At 37.7% G+C, this 17,751-nt stretch overlaps 1 protein-coding gene across 1 annotated transcript in view; it reads right to left on the bottom strand.

Moving 5' to 3' along the window:
* The window catches only part of SRPK2 (SRSF protein kinase 2), a 101,071-nt gene that overhangs the window by 11,441 nt on the left and 71,879 nt on the right, over window positions 1-17,751 (bottom strand). The window contains 5 exon segments of the mRNA XM_026866468.1: window positions 8,440-8,547; window positions 8,647-8,747; window positions 13,541-14,029; window positions 14,940-15,186; window positions 16,615-16,640. Coding sequence (XP_026722269.1) covers window positions 8,440-8,547; window positions 8,647-8,747; window positions 13,541-14,029; window positions 14,940-15,186; window positions 16,615-16,640 — 971 coding nt within the window.

The raw sequence follows: 17,751 nt of genomic DNA, 5'->3' as shown, positions 1-17,751 counted from the left end.
TCCCTGATTCTCCTTAAAGGACTCTGCACTGGGAACGAAGAAACTTCTGACTCAGATACACACAGGGACAGTCCAGGGACAGCCTTGCCTTTTGGATGCTGCAATAAATACCTGTAATAGTACTTAGCATATATGCAGGACAATGTCTCACAAGTTCATCTGTAGTAATCTGGTAACAGGTTCTTAGACATTTGTAGGATGGACTGGCTACATAGTGCAAGATAAATGAAATTAATTGGGCCTTTTAAAAACAGAATAAATCCTTGACGTCGTTTTTTACCATAAAGTAGAAGAATCAGCATTAATAAGCATGTAAATAGACATAAGAAGGACAATGACATCTCTGGATTGTATCTGTCAGAGGAGTTCTGCTCTTTAAGCTGATGGCCAAAGGTGTGGTGCATCAGAAAGCCTTGCAGTCCTGTTACTGAAGCAGTGCCATGGAAAGGAGAGCTCTCTGCTGCTGGTGCTCAGAACTGCAGCTTTGGCGATGCGTCCTGAGCACTTCTCTCAGCACTTCTCAACACTTTGCACCCAACTCTAGGGACATAAAATCACCCAGTCTCCAATTTGTGAGTCACCAACACTCTGTGATAAAATCAGGAGGTGGAGACCCTGACAGACAGCATGGCAATGCAGGCTAACCATGTACTGGGCTGTAACAAGAGCGTTCCCAGCCCTTGGTGGGAAGTGACATCCCCTCTCTTCAGCACTCAAATCTGCAGACCTGTGACCAGTTTGGGGCCAGCAGTATGAGAGAGACCCTGTCAAACTGGAGAAAGGCCAGGGAGGACCTCTAAGACGTTAGGAGGCTGAGCAGAGGATGCAGGAGGAAGGGCTCTGTTTGTTCAGGTTGAAGAAGGTTGCCGCACTCCACTGCCTGAAAGTCAGTAACAGAGAAGACCAAGATGCACTCTTCTCAGTGAAAGGACAACAGAGAGCAGACACGAGCAGCAAGATGGGAAATTCCAACCAGATAGGAGGAAAAAAAAAAATAATCTTCAGCAAGATTGGCTGAGCACTGGGACAGGCTGCTCAGAAAAGCTGTGGAAATATCATCCTGACAGATGGATGAGGCTCTGAGCAACCTCATCTAACCTTGATGTTAACTGTGGTTCAATGAGGAGGTAGACTACTTGAGATCTCTTTCAACCTAAATTTGGCTATTATTCCTATGATGCTACAAATACAGGCTAACCATATTTACTTACTTAGTTTCTAATTGAAAGTATTCATTTATAAAAACTAGTATCTTGACAGAAACTCTGACTTTGAAATATCATAATCTTTTACTTAATGTTGACATTTACCTCAACAGAAATCAGCATTTCAATTATTACATGGAGATAACAAATGAGATACAGCACAGTCAACATATGGCACAAAAGCCCAAGGCAATCGTCCATCCTTACTGACTGTATTGGCAATTGCTACTTACCACTTTCCTAAGGTTATCACAGAAAAACAGTCTAGACTGCTTTTCTCCATCTGCAGATGGAGAACCTTTCATGCAAATGGTCACACTGCTCCTTTTGTAGGCTCTGGAGAGGCTTTGATTCCTTTCCTGCCATGTGACAGTATATGAACCTACCACAATACTAAACTGTTGGCATCACTATCGTATATTGTGGATCCATGTCTAATCACACAATTGGAAATAGCTACATTTTCACTGTGTGACAGCTGTGTACTCAATCTGGTGATTGAAAATGGATGCATGCCTAGGGAAAGCTGTCTGGGAGAGGACTGGAAGAATAATTCATTTGGACTGCATCAGCCTCCCTGAATTCCTCTTATGAAGCCCCAGCTGAAAAAGGACAACAAGCTATAGGCCAGAATTATCATTTTGACAGATGAGATCCAGCTTTTGGCCAGTTTCTCTGCCCCAGCTGAAAAGAAGAGCTGTGAACGAGAAGATTGTCACTGCTTTAAAAATAGGCTTAGTTTTAAGAACGCAGTTCCACAGGTAAGTGGGAGCATGAAAAGAAGCGCAAAAGAACTTTTTGAGATATGCACACCAGCTGACAATTTGTTCTCCCATGGACATCTCCATCTGAAGAGCCAGGCAACAGAAAGAACATAAAAGGCATTTTGCATGGTTAGTGCTTGGTAAGAAAGGCCAGATATACAAAACATAGACATGGCATGGGATGCTTGAAAAGGAAACAGGTCTCTTCTGTGCTGGACTCTGATCTCGGAATCATCCACATGCTGAGTGGTTGCTTTGGAAAGTCAGTTTCTTTGGAAAATAATTTTCTTTTGAATGTTTCAGGTTGTCCACCCACCACCTTCAAAAAGGGTGTATAGTGATTAATAACAGTATTTTGTACTGTATCTGCCTACTGCAAAATATGTGCATAGTGACTTAAAGTTTTTCTCTTCTCTCAACCAGATTTCTGATTTTCCATTTTTCCTCAAAAAAAAAAAAGCTTCTGTGCAGATTGAGGCTTGTCATCACACCTTTGGTATGTGCCACTCACACATACTAGCATGATGATACTCATGATCCCATGGAGGCATGATCGGGTTTTTGCCACTTACAACACAGGAAGAGTAGTTAAGGGCAGTTATCTCTCCACCCCACATTAGAGGACATCATGCAAAGCAGTAAACTGGGGGCTGAACTACAAGCACTTACATGTAGGTTTAGTTTTAATATCGTAAGTTACTATTTTCTGCTCATTCTTCATTCTGTCCCTCCAAGTTCTCTCACATGAATAGAAATACTTGTAATAAAAAACACCCCGTAAGCTTGCTTGCCTTGTAGTATCATCTCCCTCATTTTGAAAGCTGTTTGCCTGCCCCCTTTCCCTCTCACCCCAGTAGTATTTTCTTTCATCATTTGCATTCTCTTTGGGTAGCTAGAACACCAAGTACAATTTTCTCGTTCTTTGACTTTCTACCAATCTACAGCTATGATCTATTTTCTAGTTCTTATTATAAAAAGAAGGTATTTCAGGAATCACAACTCACCACAAAAGCCACCTCATCTAAATGTTAAAAACACAGTCTTGTTAATGTCCTAGCTTGTGATATCTCCTCCCCACAGCTCAAGCAAGACTGTACATAATGGACAACCAAAGTCAGATGCTGAGACTCATCATTTCAGGTGCTTTTCCTGTTTCCAATCCAAAGAGCATAAACAAGGAAAAGCAGTGGAATCATCATGCTTGCAGTCATTTCCAGAAGCAATAGAAAGGGATGCCCTCTGCCAGTACTAACCCCTTATCTTGCCAGGATTTCTTGGCAGCAGCAGTGGAGTACTGTGTTCCATGGTTTTTGAGATTTAGGAAATGCTAAATCATGCAGTGCCTGTTCAGTTTCTGCTCCACAGAAAACAACCCTCTCAATATTGCAAATGTGGAAATTCAGCCTGATAAAATTAAATGATCAAGGATGGTTTCAATCCTGTCAAAGGCACTGCTGGCTCCAAATCTGTTCCTTTTTTAGGTGAAAATGAAAGATGCACCTCCCTGTTGGCAGAATTAAAATAGAGTTTAGTACAGTATGGGAACATAGAATTTTCTAGAATTTAGTAAATGTGGAGAGAGATTCCCAGTGTCTAGCTTTCCATGAGACCAGCTGAGTATACATACCACTTAAACAGGCCACATTGTTAAAAGAAAAAGAAAGGGCACTGTGCAATTTCCCTAGAAAAACTTGTAAATGTCCAGCAAATGATAAGCAAACACTCAGACATAGGTCACTGTAGTCTGGAAAAAAAAAAATTATTACACTTTGTTGCACTCTTTGCTGAACACAGAACAATCAAACAACTCTGTCATGGTCTAGAAAAGCCCAATGGCATCTAACTTCTTTTATTAGCTTCACAGCATGTCATGCATGCACTGATTATAAGCCTCCAAAGCTATGCATCATCCTCTTCCCCCCCCCTATCTTTTCCCGCGCACCCTCTCCTTTTTCCTAAATATTCAGATTCAGATCACCTGAGCAGAGAACTGGTATTGGTCTGAGGATACTTGCTCTCATCCTTTAAATGTGATTCAAAGAGGTTTGGGGCACAAGAACTGGGCCATGCCAAATGATCTAAAATTAGAAGGTTCAGCTCACAGGGCTGCTGCCTTACAATGCTACTTTCTCACTGACTTAACACCAGAAGAAACAGAACTGTAAGGTTATTAACACTGAGTTACTTCTCCCTCTTTTGCTATTTCGGTAGTGGTTTATGTACACTTCCAGCACAAGTAATCCTGATCAGAATCTCTGGCTACTCCCATACTAAAGACAATACACATAAACCAGGACTATTTTTTCCTGGAAGCTGCTCCTCAAAATCATGGAGTTGGTGTCTAGAGGAACCTAGTTATTAGCAGAGTCCAGCTGAGGAGAGCAACTCCATGTAGACACAACATGCCACATCCTAAAAGCCAGATTCATAAAGGGGGTGTTCTAAAAGTTGCTGTGCACACGTGACCACAGATGCTTTGTATGCTCAGGACACTTATCAGAGGCTTTTGTTTAAAAACATCATCATCTCCACCCTCATTCCTAAAGACCAAGTAAAACTGATGAGCTAATGATACGATGAAAAAAGACAGTCTGCTGCTGTTGTGATAAAACACCACCCCTGTGCTTAATATTTTATGCCATAAATTCAAGCCAATACAAGAATCAGTAGCTCTGTTACTCTTATTGTCAATGCTATTCTCAGTGAGCAAGATTATTTCATTAGCAAAGGCAGTGAAAAACCTTTGGCTCAAATGGAGATCCATAAAGCACAAGACCAAGATAAGATCTCAGGTGAATCCTGGTCCCAAGCATTCCAAGTGACCCTTCATAAAATCCAGGAGACATGAAAAGACTGAGGCATTTTATGCACACATAAACCTCTGACATAGAAATGCTATGGACCCTAAATTGATTCGAAGAAAGGCCTGGTTTTATTGTAATTTTTTTAATGGAGACATGATCTAGAATATCTGACACAGCAGTGGATATATAACACATGGAGAATCTCTTTTATTTTGCAAGCTAAGTGGTCTTCATGTGTGCTGTTTACTACTAAGCAGTGTGTTCTGGACTACTTGTGAAAAAGCCTTTTTAAGGACAGTTTTGCAGCCACATTGTGAAACATAAATAATGCTTACTGTGATGGAGAACCTGACCACAATTTTGAAGCAACAGGTCTTCTGTCAGCAAGAGCTACACAGATGGGAGGAGCAAAGAGTACACCTAGATCAGTCTCTGTGAGAATACTGGTCAGAAACCTCTGATTTGAAGGTCATGTGTACACACAGATCTAACAAGATGTATTTGCTCACAATTATATCCAAATGAGGTCAAAATATTTTGAACCCTCTTGCAGTGCAGGTTCAGAGAAATAGCCCAGTGATTCCATTGTGAGCAAGGGTTTCAAAAGCGTAACGTCTCATCTTTGCTTTGATACTACCTTACTATACTTTGCATTCACATAATTCATATTAGGCACACACTTTTTCAACATGTTCATTATCATTCAGTAGAGGAGGAATTGAGACAAGAAAGTTCATCCAAAGTCAAAACCGTGATCAGAATGAAGAGCAGGATCTATAATTACATAACATGGCTCCCACTGCAAAGCCACAAGGCACCTTGCCTACCAGTTCACAAATGTAGTATTTCTGACAGGTGGATACAGTCAGAGCAATTACTTACCTAACCTGAACACAATCTCAAACTTAGGTCACTTCATAACATACAGCTACCCCTTACTTAACAAACTTTTTTTTTTTTTATTATTATTAATTTTTAAAAGAGGAGGAAATGGGAAATACCCCATGCAATCAATACAGAGTCAGCTGGTAGCACACCAATTCATGTGTGCTTGGTACTGTCACACTGGGCACAGTATGGAAGGATGGAAGCTCACCAAGACAAAAGTCTTGGCAATGCTGCTGGACCCCTCATTTCACATAGTGCTGCTTCCAAAAATGTCCTTAATGACACTGGACTTGTACAAGCAAAGCAACATGACAACGAAGTCTCCTTGCTCTCCTTTGAAAGCCTTGGACAACATGGCTAACAGGGTATCTGAGCTGTATTTTGGCTGAAAATAAACAACACCTCCATCTCTTGCTTCAGCAGACAATACTTTTGAAAAGACACGTAACAGTAAACATTATGGAATAAAGTGAATTAAGTATGAAATGAAAGTAAGGTAATCCAGAAGGGCATTTTCTGAACCATATTTAGGTACAAGGAATCCAAAGTTGAGAAAGCAAGTGGGACTACAGTGGCATTACAACACCTAGATACTTGGCAGTTCTCGGCCGCTTTAGGGACTGGAGAGAATCAAATCACAATTTCCAAAGACAGCCCAAGTAAGTTAATGGGGAGTTTGCAGTTCCACATCAAGAATGTTTCCCTAGCCATTAGTCTCTATTACAGGTCCCCTGCAGAGAGAGCTGTTAAGGTCTTCAAGTTCATCCCCACCTCAGAGGCATTTTCCATCTGATATGGGACCAGCACTCACAGTGCTGATCATTTTCTGACTCATTTTCTCAACTACACGGGAATGAAAGCAGATCCTGAGGGGTTCTGAAACAATGAATTTTGGGGGTGACCTTCAGAGACTGATCTATTTTTCACATGACTATATAATGATAACAACCAAATTCAACAACTGTATGTCAGTGCTGTAAGATTATAAAATTTCTACAGCATTTTTGGGCAAAAACCCAAAATCTGTGGCAGAAAACAGAATTCCAGTGTTCATGCCTCAAATGCTTTACTATCTTTAAAGGTTACATAACAAAAAGAGCAGAAGTATAATTTTCTCATTAAAATACTGAAATTTCATAAATAATTGTGAATCTGAATCAAGATACCCCTAGGGGCAGAGATGCTTTGGTTTGGGGTTTTTTTTGAGTTTGAGAATGAACTCACATGAAGAAAGCAGTAACGCTTATATAACATGGAAAAGAATTAAAGTGTAAGGAGTTGAACGACCCCAAGTATAGTAAGAATATTATATTCCCTAGGTGTGATATTGCTATAAAGTACCCCACTTTAACAATCCTAGATAGACTTCAGCCTTTTTGATTTGGCTTTAGCTACAGGACTACATGTACCATTAGCAGGGGTGAGCTACAACCTTAAAAGATGATGAATACAGGGTAAGTTCAACTGAGGTTTACAAAATATCAGGTAAAAGGAACAAAAAGTCTCTATAGTTAAGAGAAGAATCATTCACAGAATCAAGGATCAAAACATGGTTTCTATGCATAGTTTTCAATTTAATAGAAAAAGTCTACATTTTGCCCCCAAATGGAAGAGTAAATTTGGAAATGGATATTCTTTCCTATGTACTAAAGCAAAAGCTAGTATTAAACTCCAGAGAAAACATACTTGCAATTTTACTTATGGTTTAGTTACTTCTAACACATGGCTTGCTGAGCTTATAATATCTGTAGGATTTTATGTTCCTTTCAATCCTCCTCCTCTCTCTCTGTGCTCTGCAATTCTTCTCATCACCCACGCCTGCAAACTGTGTCTAGTATTTGAGTCTTCTCCTCCTCCTCATACACTTACTCTTTTCAGACATGTATTTGTAAAATATAAAGATTTGAATAAGTTTTCACTTTTAAAATAGACAAAGATATATCTAACTGTATTTCCAAATCTATCTTTAATGAGAAGATGCACGTAACTTATTTGTCCTCAAAGAGATATTACAAACAGAGTGTTTCAGAAAGTTTCATGATTAAGTTTTTACTTTTTCTATCCTCTAAAGATTTTTAAAAATCTATCATCTCAGTTTTATGGTGTTAAAACTAATTCTACAGAATGTTATCACATATTTTACTAATAAATTAAATTCCTTCTCTTCAAAGTTTAAAACCTAAAGCTGTGATTTGCAAGACTAATCTGATGAATGTTTTCACTGCACTTGGCAAGAATTTGAAATATTTCACTGTTTTGCTACTTTATGGAAGAAAACGGAAAGGAAACACAGCAAACAGTTGCATAGATTGTAAAATGGGAAGGAAACATACAGTTGTACTATTTCAGTGAGACTTTGTCATTTAAAATATACATATACTTCCCTCCAAATTTGCAGGTTTAAATAAAAATTAGAAATGTTCTCCACAATGCTTCCTTTTAATTAATAATGCTCAAGAAATAGAGATAAAGGGGGGAAATCATCAGTAGCTATCTGATATGACATAATTTATGATAACATATTTGTGTCAAGTTAAATTAAAGCATAAGGGGCTGGATGGCCCCAAGTATTGTAAGACTATTACATTACCTAGGTGTGATATTGCTATTAAGTATTTCACTTTAAAGACAATCCTAGATGCGCTTCAGCCTTTTTTATGTGGCTTAGCTACAAGACTGTATGTAAAATCAGAACCATCTTCATTGGGTTTCCTCACTATATAAACAACTGTTTTTAGGAGGTTTATTCTTGTAAAACACACACTGTATCGTTCTTACCATACATGCTGTACTCCAGATATCTGCAGGTGTACTGTAACCTGCTCCTATTAAAACCTCTATGGATCTATATTGTCTTGTCTGGATGTCTTCTGTGAAGTGCTTATGCTAAAACAGAAAGAACCACATTAATGGAAAAACGAAGAATAAAAAGGCCTGTTCTAAATAGTGAAGGCTAAATAGCTAAAATGATGTAGTTATACTTACCACCCAGCAGGCATTCCCCAGGTCAGCAATTTTAACTCTAATTTTATCTGCATTTCTTGGGTCCAGTGGATTCACCAGTAAGTCAGCAGCACGAGTTTTTGCTAACACAAGCAAAATGTAGAATAGTGAGTATTTTGAGCATACTATCCATTATTTCCAAGCAGTTTTGCCTTGACACTTTATCCAGTTCTATAATACATTGAAGAGATCAAAATCATTTACTGCATGTTACAACAAATTAAAGGAGCATAAAAAGGATTTCTTACCTTGATTTCTAAATATCCTTACACATTTCAAGGGCAAATTTTTTGCAATCTTTAACTGCCAAATGACTATTATTAGAATATCCAGAGGAGCTTCTAAGCAAAACAAGTGCGTATGTTTCCAAGAACAAATTCAGACAGAAAATGTTAAAACTCAAACTCCAAGAACTCCACATGAAAGACATGTTCTTGGAACAGTTTGGTTGAGAAAATAAAATCCTGCACTTCCATTCTTGGCTAAAGTAAATAAAATTTGGCTGGATTTTTTTCTGTTTAAATCTGTCCCAAGGGGAGAAAGTCACCAAAACCTGGCTAATTTGAACGCCTAGGGCACTGCCACCCATTTCACAGACTGATTCATTCAATCAAAGTTCTCTTAAGGTCTTATCTGCATTGAGTATGATCCAGACCAAAAAGGTAGAACTTTATTCTAATTAATCCTGCAGTCTTTAGAGATTCTTGGGACATTGATGACCCTAACACACAGCAGTGGAGGACTGCTGCTTTTCTTTGTTTTGACATACCAGCTGCTAGCTCCTAAACCACGTTGGAAAGAAAGCACATTGACTTGAACCATAGAACCAGACACAACAAATCACATAGCAGCAGAGGACTGATCTTCATTTCCTTGTCCCAAAGCTATGGAAACTAAATTGGAAACTGGTGGTAAGGCAAGAAAGAGGTACTAGATACAAAAGGCACCTGGGACTCCAACAGGGATATAATGAAACTGGCCTAACAATTGAAAGAGGAAAATACACCAGACATAGGACAAGGAGAAAAAATACAGCATGTCTAATGGTGAGTTAAAGAACGATTAAAATCAGATGAAGATCTTCAACTCCTGGGACAGCAAGCCTGAACAGGCCATCAGGGCACTGAAATAGTGGCCAACCAGAAAAGAAAGAGGCAGGATCCACCAGGGGAGAGAAGTAAAGACAGGACAAAACAGCAGAAGACAGAGGTGGCAGTGACCTCAACAAAACAGTCCTCTAAAAAAGCTGGAACGAAGTCAAAGACTCCAGTTTTTTTAAAAGCACCAATATAGGGCATAAAAGTAAAATATACTGAGAGAGCCAAGTTGCAATCCAGCAGGAACCAGTAAGCTTAATATTCAAGCCTTCCCTCACAAGCACGCTTCGTAATACAGTCTAATTTTTTCTCAAACACAATCACATGCATTATTCAAGAAGTAACAGGACCTTCTCAATTTGGTAGCCCTGGCAAAAAAAAAAAAAAAATAGAAATCCTTCCCACACGTCTTGTTGAAGGACTGCAGTAAATAAAGTGGAACGAAGGGGGAAAAAAAGCCTCAAAAATAAGACATCAGAATATGACATTAGAAAACAGCTTGCTTCAACTTTCTTCTAACAGAGGGACCTGACAAGGTAATAGGGAAGTGCCTACACTTTTGTATTTTCTGAGGAACTCATTAAGTTTATGTCCCATATTTTCGGAGAGATGAACGAGACCTTGGATTCTGAATTTGACAAACATGCATCATTCACAACTGAAAGTGAACTCAAATGGAGCGTACTTTTTAGTAAGTACTCTAAAAAAATCATCCAAAGGAGCTCAACCTGAGCACAAAACTAGTGAGCATTTCTGATTTTCACTTTTGTGTGTCCTCGTTCTGTAAAAGTGAGAAATATCACCTCCTCTTCCCACAGTCTTAGCATGATAGAATACTTAGTAAACATTCAAACACTGGAATGAGGAGGAGAGTCATGAGGAAATTAACAGATCTATTTTAAGGGCATTTGGTCACGCAGTGAAAACTTGAAAAAGATGAAAACTTAATAGGTGCTCACCCACTGAACACAAACTGGCCTGTGCACTGAATGAGGCAAGTATTCCAAGAAAATGAGACCATGTTGCTTAATGTATAGCAATGCCTAGACAGAGAGGAACAAATAAACTCTGCTGCTATACAAGAAAAGGGCACTAAAGTTATAGGGAAAAAGTAGCACCATGTAAAAATACTGAATAGCCTCCAACTCTTGTATCTTTCTTCTTTCTAAATACTTTAATCTGTTTTACTACTGTTTAACTCAACATTACTATTGATACCATTAATATTAATAATGTTCAGCTTTTCCTCTTTCTGAGAAAGAAGTGATCTATGGCTGAATTTACTCTTTCTTCTTTCTTTGCAGAAAAGGTGCTGGTGAGATAACATCAAGGAGGAATAAAGTAGGTTTGTTTCTCCAGCTATGGAGACAAGCTGCTCCCATGATGGCAAAAACTGTCTTTACTCTCTGTAGGCACAAGGATTTTACACATCACTCCAGGAAAACAGTAGCAGAGGCTTTCTACCTCTACTTACTGCCAGCAGCACAAAGGAAGAGGCTACCAGGCATCTAGAACCTTCCTGTACATTGTTTCAGGGATACAGAGTGTAAGGAGATGGACTGGAAGACTTATTCGCCCAGACCTTCACATTTTCAAGAAGCAGAGCTCTACTCAGTTGTATTTTATGTCACATTTCTTGCCTACCTGAAGATTACCTGTCAAGACTCGGTAGTAAACTGTGTGAACTGCTCTTCTGCGGTCTTAAACCAAGAAATACACTCAACTATTTTTCAATAGATCTCTATTTAAATTTAGTAACTTCATCTGGGACAATGTCGTTGCAGGTTGGTCTTCTCCCTAACCTATCTAATTTTCTTCTATTTACTTACAGATTCAGTCTCTCAGTATTTTAAAGTTGAAACCCATATATTTATAATTTAGCCACTGTCACCATAAATAAAACCTATGTGTAATACCCTGGAGCTATTTAATTCAACACCAAAAATCCAGCTCTCTTTGCAATGACACCAAGATTTCACCTTCCATGTTGTCAATAAACAGGATTTACAGGCAAAAGTTTTGGATCTGAGCAGTTCTGGTGAACGGAATTTAAATGTTCAAAACCACACTGAATACAGAAAAGCCATAATGAGTTGAGGGTTGGCCACACGCCTTACAGAGACAAAGACTTCGTCTTGTTGAGTTTTAATAAAAGGTTGAGATGAACTTTTGAAACAGAAAAGAATCATTAATGAATGAAAACACAGCATATTACAGAATTTGTTAATATGACTGAGAAAAGATATAACAAGAAGTAATAGCTAGAAGCTGCAGACAGACCAATCTAAACTTGCTACAATTCTGAAACAATTCTGAGTAATGACCAATGGAACACACTTCAACCAGAACAGATTTTTTATCATTTCTTTTGTCCAAATCTCTTTGGAAAAACATGTTTTAAGTCAAACATAAAGCTTACTGGGCTTAATATAGAATGTATTACTGCATTGTTACAAAAGGAAGTCAGGTTACATGATCTCAGGGTGACCTCTGCCCTTAAACTATGGGAATAATGATTATTTGCAACTATAAATGCCCTTTTCTCTTTCCTGTGTACACTGACCTGTTGATGGAATATTTAATCGACAGTAATTTAGCAAATATCCTTAAAAACAAGCTCTACAGCAGAAATAAAAATTAAACAAAACACAGTCCTGCTTCCCTTTTAAGATTTCAGATGGTAGATTTGTTTAAATCTAACAAGAACGCTTTTGCACTGTTCCAAGGTGCATCTATCAAACTCCAGGGTTTGAACGCAAGAAAAATCATCCAGTTTACTTAAAGTAAGCTTAGCTATTGTCTTTTAATGAGACTATTACAATTTTTTTCTTAACCTAACCACTGAATTCCTATTCCACTTGTCCCTTTTTTTTAAAATGTAATACACACCCATGTTACTAAACAAATTTTTCCATCAACTCAAATAAAAAGTATTCCCCCTTCCTCCTTATTTCTGAAAGCCATTCAAAACTAGTACATTTGCTTTTCGTTGAAACCTGGTCCTAGAAGGTCAAAATTCACCAGAATGCTTTGGGACCAAACTAACTTAAAAGCCTCCTCTTCATTTCTAGATACCTGCTCTGCTTTTTTGCCAAAAGTCTTTTAATAAGAAATACTAAGTTTAAAATAATCAGAACTGAGATTCTGCATTCACACAATGTGTGATCCAATGAGGGGAATGTTCAGTGTAGATGAAATCAAGAAAGTAAAAACAGTGAGCAATGAAAAAGGGTTCCCAGCAGTGGGCTGCAGCTGTAACCCAACCCTAGCTATGGTTAATCTGACCCCATATCCCACCTCCCTCCCCAGGCCTGGGGAGTGCCTAGGAAAGATTTCTCTGACTGCAGAGGCTAGGACATAGACACCATTTTTTCATTGCACCCACTTCAGACTCAAGCACAAAGCAGGCCAGGACATTACTAGGTTTGGCACCAATCCAGAAACAAAAAATATTTAAAACCCTTCACCTGCAGGTAAAGTCAACATCCATGAGAAGAACTAGACCTAGTGTTCAAAGTCAGAGAAGCGGTGTGATAAGAGTTCTCGTCTGTTACTGAAAGGTCCTTTGGTGTTACTGAAAGTGTGGAACAACCCAGCCATAAGGCTTGGCACTGTATTTTCACAAAAAAAACCCAACCAAAAAGTAAAATCTGCATGTCACTGAACACAGATAAAAACATACACATAAGGTTTAAATTCACTACTCGTTCTACATAAGACATCTCCTATAGCTTCAAGAAACTTCAAGCATGGTATATGTCACTAAGTGGAGTACTTACTTTTTGGCAAATCCCCAGTGCTTGAAGCTGAAACTGTTCTGCTCCTGTCGTGAGATGGGCTGCTCTCTTCTCTTTCAGTTACAGTTGATCCTTCAGAAACAGCAGAACCACAAGCTACAGACTCCAGAGCCCCAGAGAACACTGAAGCTGAAAATTCAGAGAATTGTGACTCAGGAATTTTATGACGTCCATTTGGCAATTCACCATTAAACTGTTCATAGGAGCTGCTATAAGAGTAATCACTTTTTGCATTTGGCTCATCAAGATTATACTCCTCTGGATTTGGACATTCTTCCTCCTCATCATCTTCATCTTCAATCTGTTGTTCCAATAGAAATGGGCCATTCACAATATGGCCGTTTGTTTTGGGGGATTCTATCCACTTAGGGTCTGTAGGGTCACTGTTGACAAGTTCCTGCTCAACATCTTCGTCTTTTTCAGTGTTTTCTTTCTCTGTGTCATCTTTTTCATCCTGATCTTCTGCTTCACCTGAAAAATTTTAATGAGTTGCACATTAGATCATAGATAAATATACCATTTTGAAATTAGGCATTTATAATTTTTAACTCTTCAAAAACATGACTACAATATGGAAAGACCTTAAAACCTTAATTAAAGGTGAAATAAGAATAAGGTTATTGGAAAAAATAAACAATAAGCAGTGGTTTGGAAGGGAAAAATTCAGAAGAGAAGAATGTTATGAAGTATATGAGTCTTGAAAGTGAGCTTTACAAATCTATAACTGAATTTGCGTCAAACAGGGAGTAATCATAGGAGTAGGAAAATCTGCAGTAAGAGCAGAACAAAACTAAACCAAATGAAACAACCGTCTCAGTAGTTATGTTTTTACCAGAATTGGAGAGAGTTGACAAAAAAAACAGGGAAGCCAGAATTCAGCTGGACCAAAACAGTTATACTCCAAATCACTGGGACTCAACAAGAACTTTTAACATGGTATCCTGAAAATTTCAGTGAAGAAGCTGCAATTATCATTACCTGACAGATCATTACAACAAACATTGTAATAAGTGGAAAGCAATGATGAGTCTAACTACACTGATGTTAAAGAATACAAATTTGTCTTATTTTTCTTCTATCTCTCCAAGATATTCAGTTACGCCACTTAATGTGGTATGACAACTGACTTCTGTTAAAATTTCTATGTGCTCTTTTGTGGGACTTGATAGCTAGATTGATATTGATGTTTTTCTTCACTTCTGCAGGAGGTTTGACTTTTCATTTTTAGACTTTGTGGTTATGATTTCACCTGCAGAAGAAAATTAAACTTAATGATCTAGGACAGTTTGGAGATTTTGCTCATTGCACCAGATGCCATGCTGCAATTACTCTCCCCTCTGAAACAGTAAATTCAGAATCAATAAAAGCAGGTAATACTAACCATCATCATTTCCAGGTTCTTCATCTACTACCTCTTCTATGTCAGCTGTTTTTAGTTTCACCTCTGGGTGGTACTCATCTTCTTGTTCATTTGATGGTACAGTTGAGGTTACATTTTCTTCTATTTTTTTCCTTTCAGCTTCTCGCTCTAGTTCTTCTATTTCCTGCAGGCGTTTTTCTAACAGCTCAGCTTGTCTCTTCTGTTTTTTCTTCAGTTTTTTCTTTTTGTTTTTTGATATTTTTCCAACCTGAAATATTAACACAAAAGAAAACAAAAAAAAGCGCTGAAAGATTATTCACAAAGCATCTCACACCAAATTCACCTGAAGTATGATTACTTTCTATTTGAAAATACAGTTAATATAGTAAATATATTGCTTTTTCCATTTTACTTCAAATCAAGAATAATGTAGGGTTTTATTAGGCAAAAAAGCTATCAATATTTAATAATTATACATGTTTTTACATGACTGCTTATTAGAAACAAGAGCAAAATACATCTAAGATGCCATAGTAAAATTCCTGACCCTATAGTCTTGACTGGGAACAATAACCTCAAATGCAATCTCGATTAACAAATACTATGGTATGTGGAAGATCGTCTGTTATCATATCTAGTTATTTTCATATAAATTTTATACATTATTCCTCTTTCTGTATAATGGAGGTAATAACCAGCAAAAGTATGCTGAGAAAAATGATTGCTGAGAAAAGAGATTGAAAACAGTAAAGAATTTTAAATAAATCCTGTGTTGTTCAGCTATTTCCCTGTGAAAGGGAAGCATTTTTATTATTCACTTTTGGCCCAAAACATATGAATCACAAACAACAGATGGTCATTACAAAAACTTTCACATTTTATATAACAGAAGGATTTAAAAACTCAGGTACAATAACAAGGAAAAGAAAAATTAACACATGTGAGCTAGGATTTAAATGCTTCCTTGTATTTTAACTGAATTCTGACTTCTATTTTTACTGTTTGACAAACTATATCTATCCAACTTTCATTCATGGTTTAGATATCACAGAAAGAAATGCTCATATAGTTCAAATGGTTTATCTGTAAATCCTGTTACCTTCAAAAGAAGCTATGGGACAGTCAAAACACAACAATTAATTTGGCAGTACTATTAATTTTCATCCATGTTGTATGCCCACTGAAGCTACATACAGTCTGTACACACATGCACAGAAAGCAGGTTTGACCTTAGATCTTTCTAAACAGCTGTATTGCCAGTGGTTATCTGATATATGTATATGGCAAAAAGATATTTCAAACCTCATTAGAAATGCTCTCCTCTAAGGCATTAATGATTAAAGGCCTTGAAGTCCTTAAGCTATCTGCAGTGCATGATATTTAGTGCATGCACCCATTTTTGTCAGGATTTGAACAGAATGGATTATTCCTTGAGATATGAAAATGTCGATGCTTAACTCTCTTTGACATAGCTACAGGACTATAAGTCTATGAGAGCTTCCATCAGAGAAATTACTAGGCTTAAACCTGGTAAGGCCAAAGGCATTAAAAGAAAAGTGTTCTCTGAAAGATAAAAACATTTTTTTGAATAAAACTTGTTAAAAAGGCTAGAGACTACCAACAGTCTAATAGCTACTAATACCTACAGAAACACAGAAAATAAGATGGTTAATTTGAATTATATGACAATACTTACAGGCTTTTGTTGTGGGGCTGTACTCACTAAAAAGAAAAAAAGAAATTTTTAAAGAAGTATTTTTACAAAAACCAGCTCTTTTATAAAAGCAGAAAGTAGTAGAAATCATGTAAAAATATTCTTAACTAACTATAAGGCAGTGATTTAATTTTTTTTTTTTAGCCAGCTTTTTTACTCTTTACAGGTACCTGCTGCCTGAAATCATTTGATGTCTCCATTAGACCATCTGGAATTGGAAGGAATTAGCATCAATTTCTGTTCACTGTGTTGTGGTTGGTGGAGAGTTAATGGAAGTCAGAAAGGGAAGTCTGAATCAGTAAAGAGTGGACACAAAACATTAAATGACTGCAGAGTTGTCAGAGATTAAATATCTGTAGTCAGCTGACTGAGCAGGTATAGGTGGATTTTAAACAGTTCAGGGAGTATCAACAAAGACATCTACTGTGTTGCACTCAACAGAGAAGTCAAATATTCACGTTTCCTTTGTTCTGAAACAAGGTAGTTTGACTGATAGGACTGCAGGCATGAAGTGCCGATGGCGAAAAGTACACCACCACAAAAAAGCATCTCCAGCATGGCCCTCTTCCTAAGCATCTCTCAGAAGGATACCGTCAGTGACTAGGTCTGATGAGATTACAATACTGTGAAAATGTACAGAACACCCCCCACCTCCCTTACCCCCCCTAAATAAACAAAACCAATAGAAATAACCAAATATGGGAGGACAGAGGCAAAGTAGAAGTCAAAAAGAGGAACTGAACAGAGGAAGAGAACCTCTGATGAACATTTTCAGATATACAGGCATATGGCAATTAACAAACGCAAGATAAAAAACAGGGACAGTTGAGACTTCAGAGTTCTTCTGTATGTTCAGCTCCTACTGCTATGTTTAGGGGGAAAAAAAAAAATGCTTGTTTGCCCCTGAAAGGGCAAGGTTTTCAAAAAAGATTCTTAAACTTGAATAACATCACTGCTCCAAATAGGGAACAAAGTGTGATAAGAACTCCATCAATATATTCCTTAAAATAATATTTCTTTTAATGTCAGGAAGCAATGAAGGCTACATGAACAAAACAGAGTTACTTCCCACACAAGTAACACGCAGTCTTTAGCTATATGATTATACGTTATGGAAAA

The sequence above is a fragment of the Athene cunicularia genome (assembly GCF_003259725.1).
Source record: "Athene cunicularia isolate RWA chromosome 1 unlocalized genomic scaffold, athCun1 chr1_part2, whole genome shotgun sequence".
Taxonomy (NCBI): Eukaryota; Metazoa; Chordata; class Aves; order Strigiformes; family Strigidae; genus Athene; species Athene cunicularia.
This window is presented reverse-complemented; position numbering and strand designations above follow the sequence as displayed.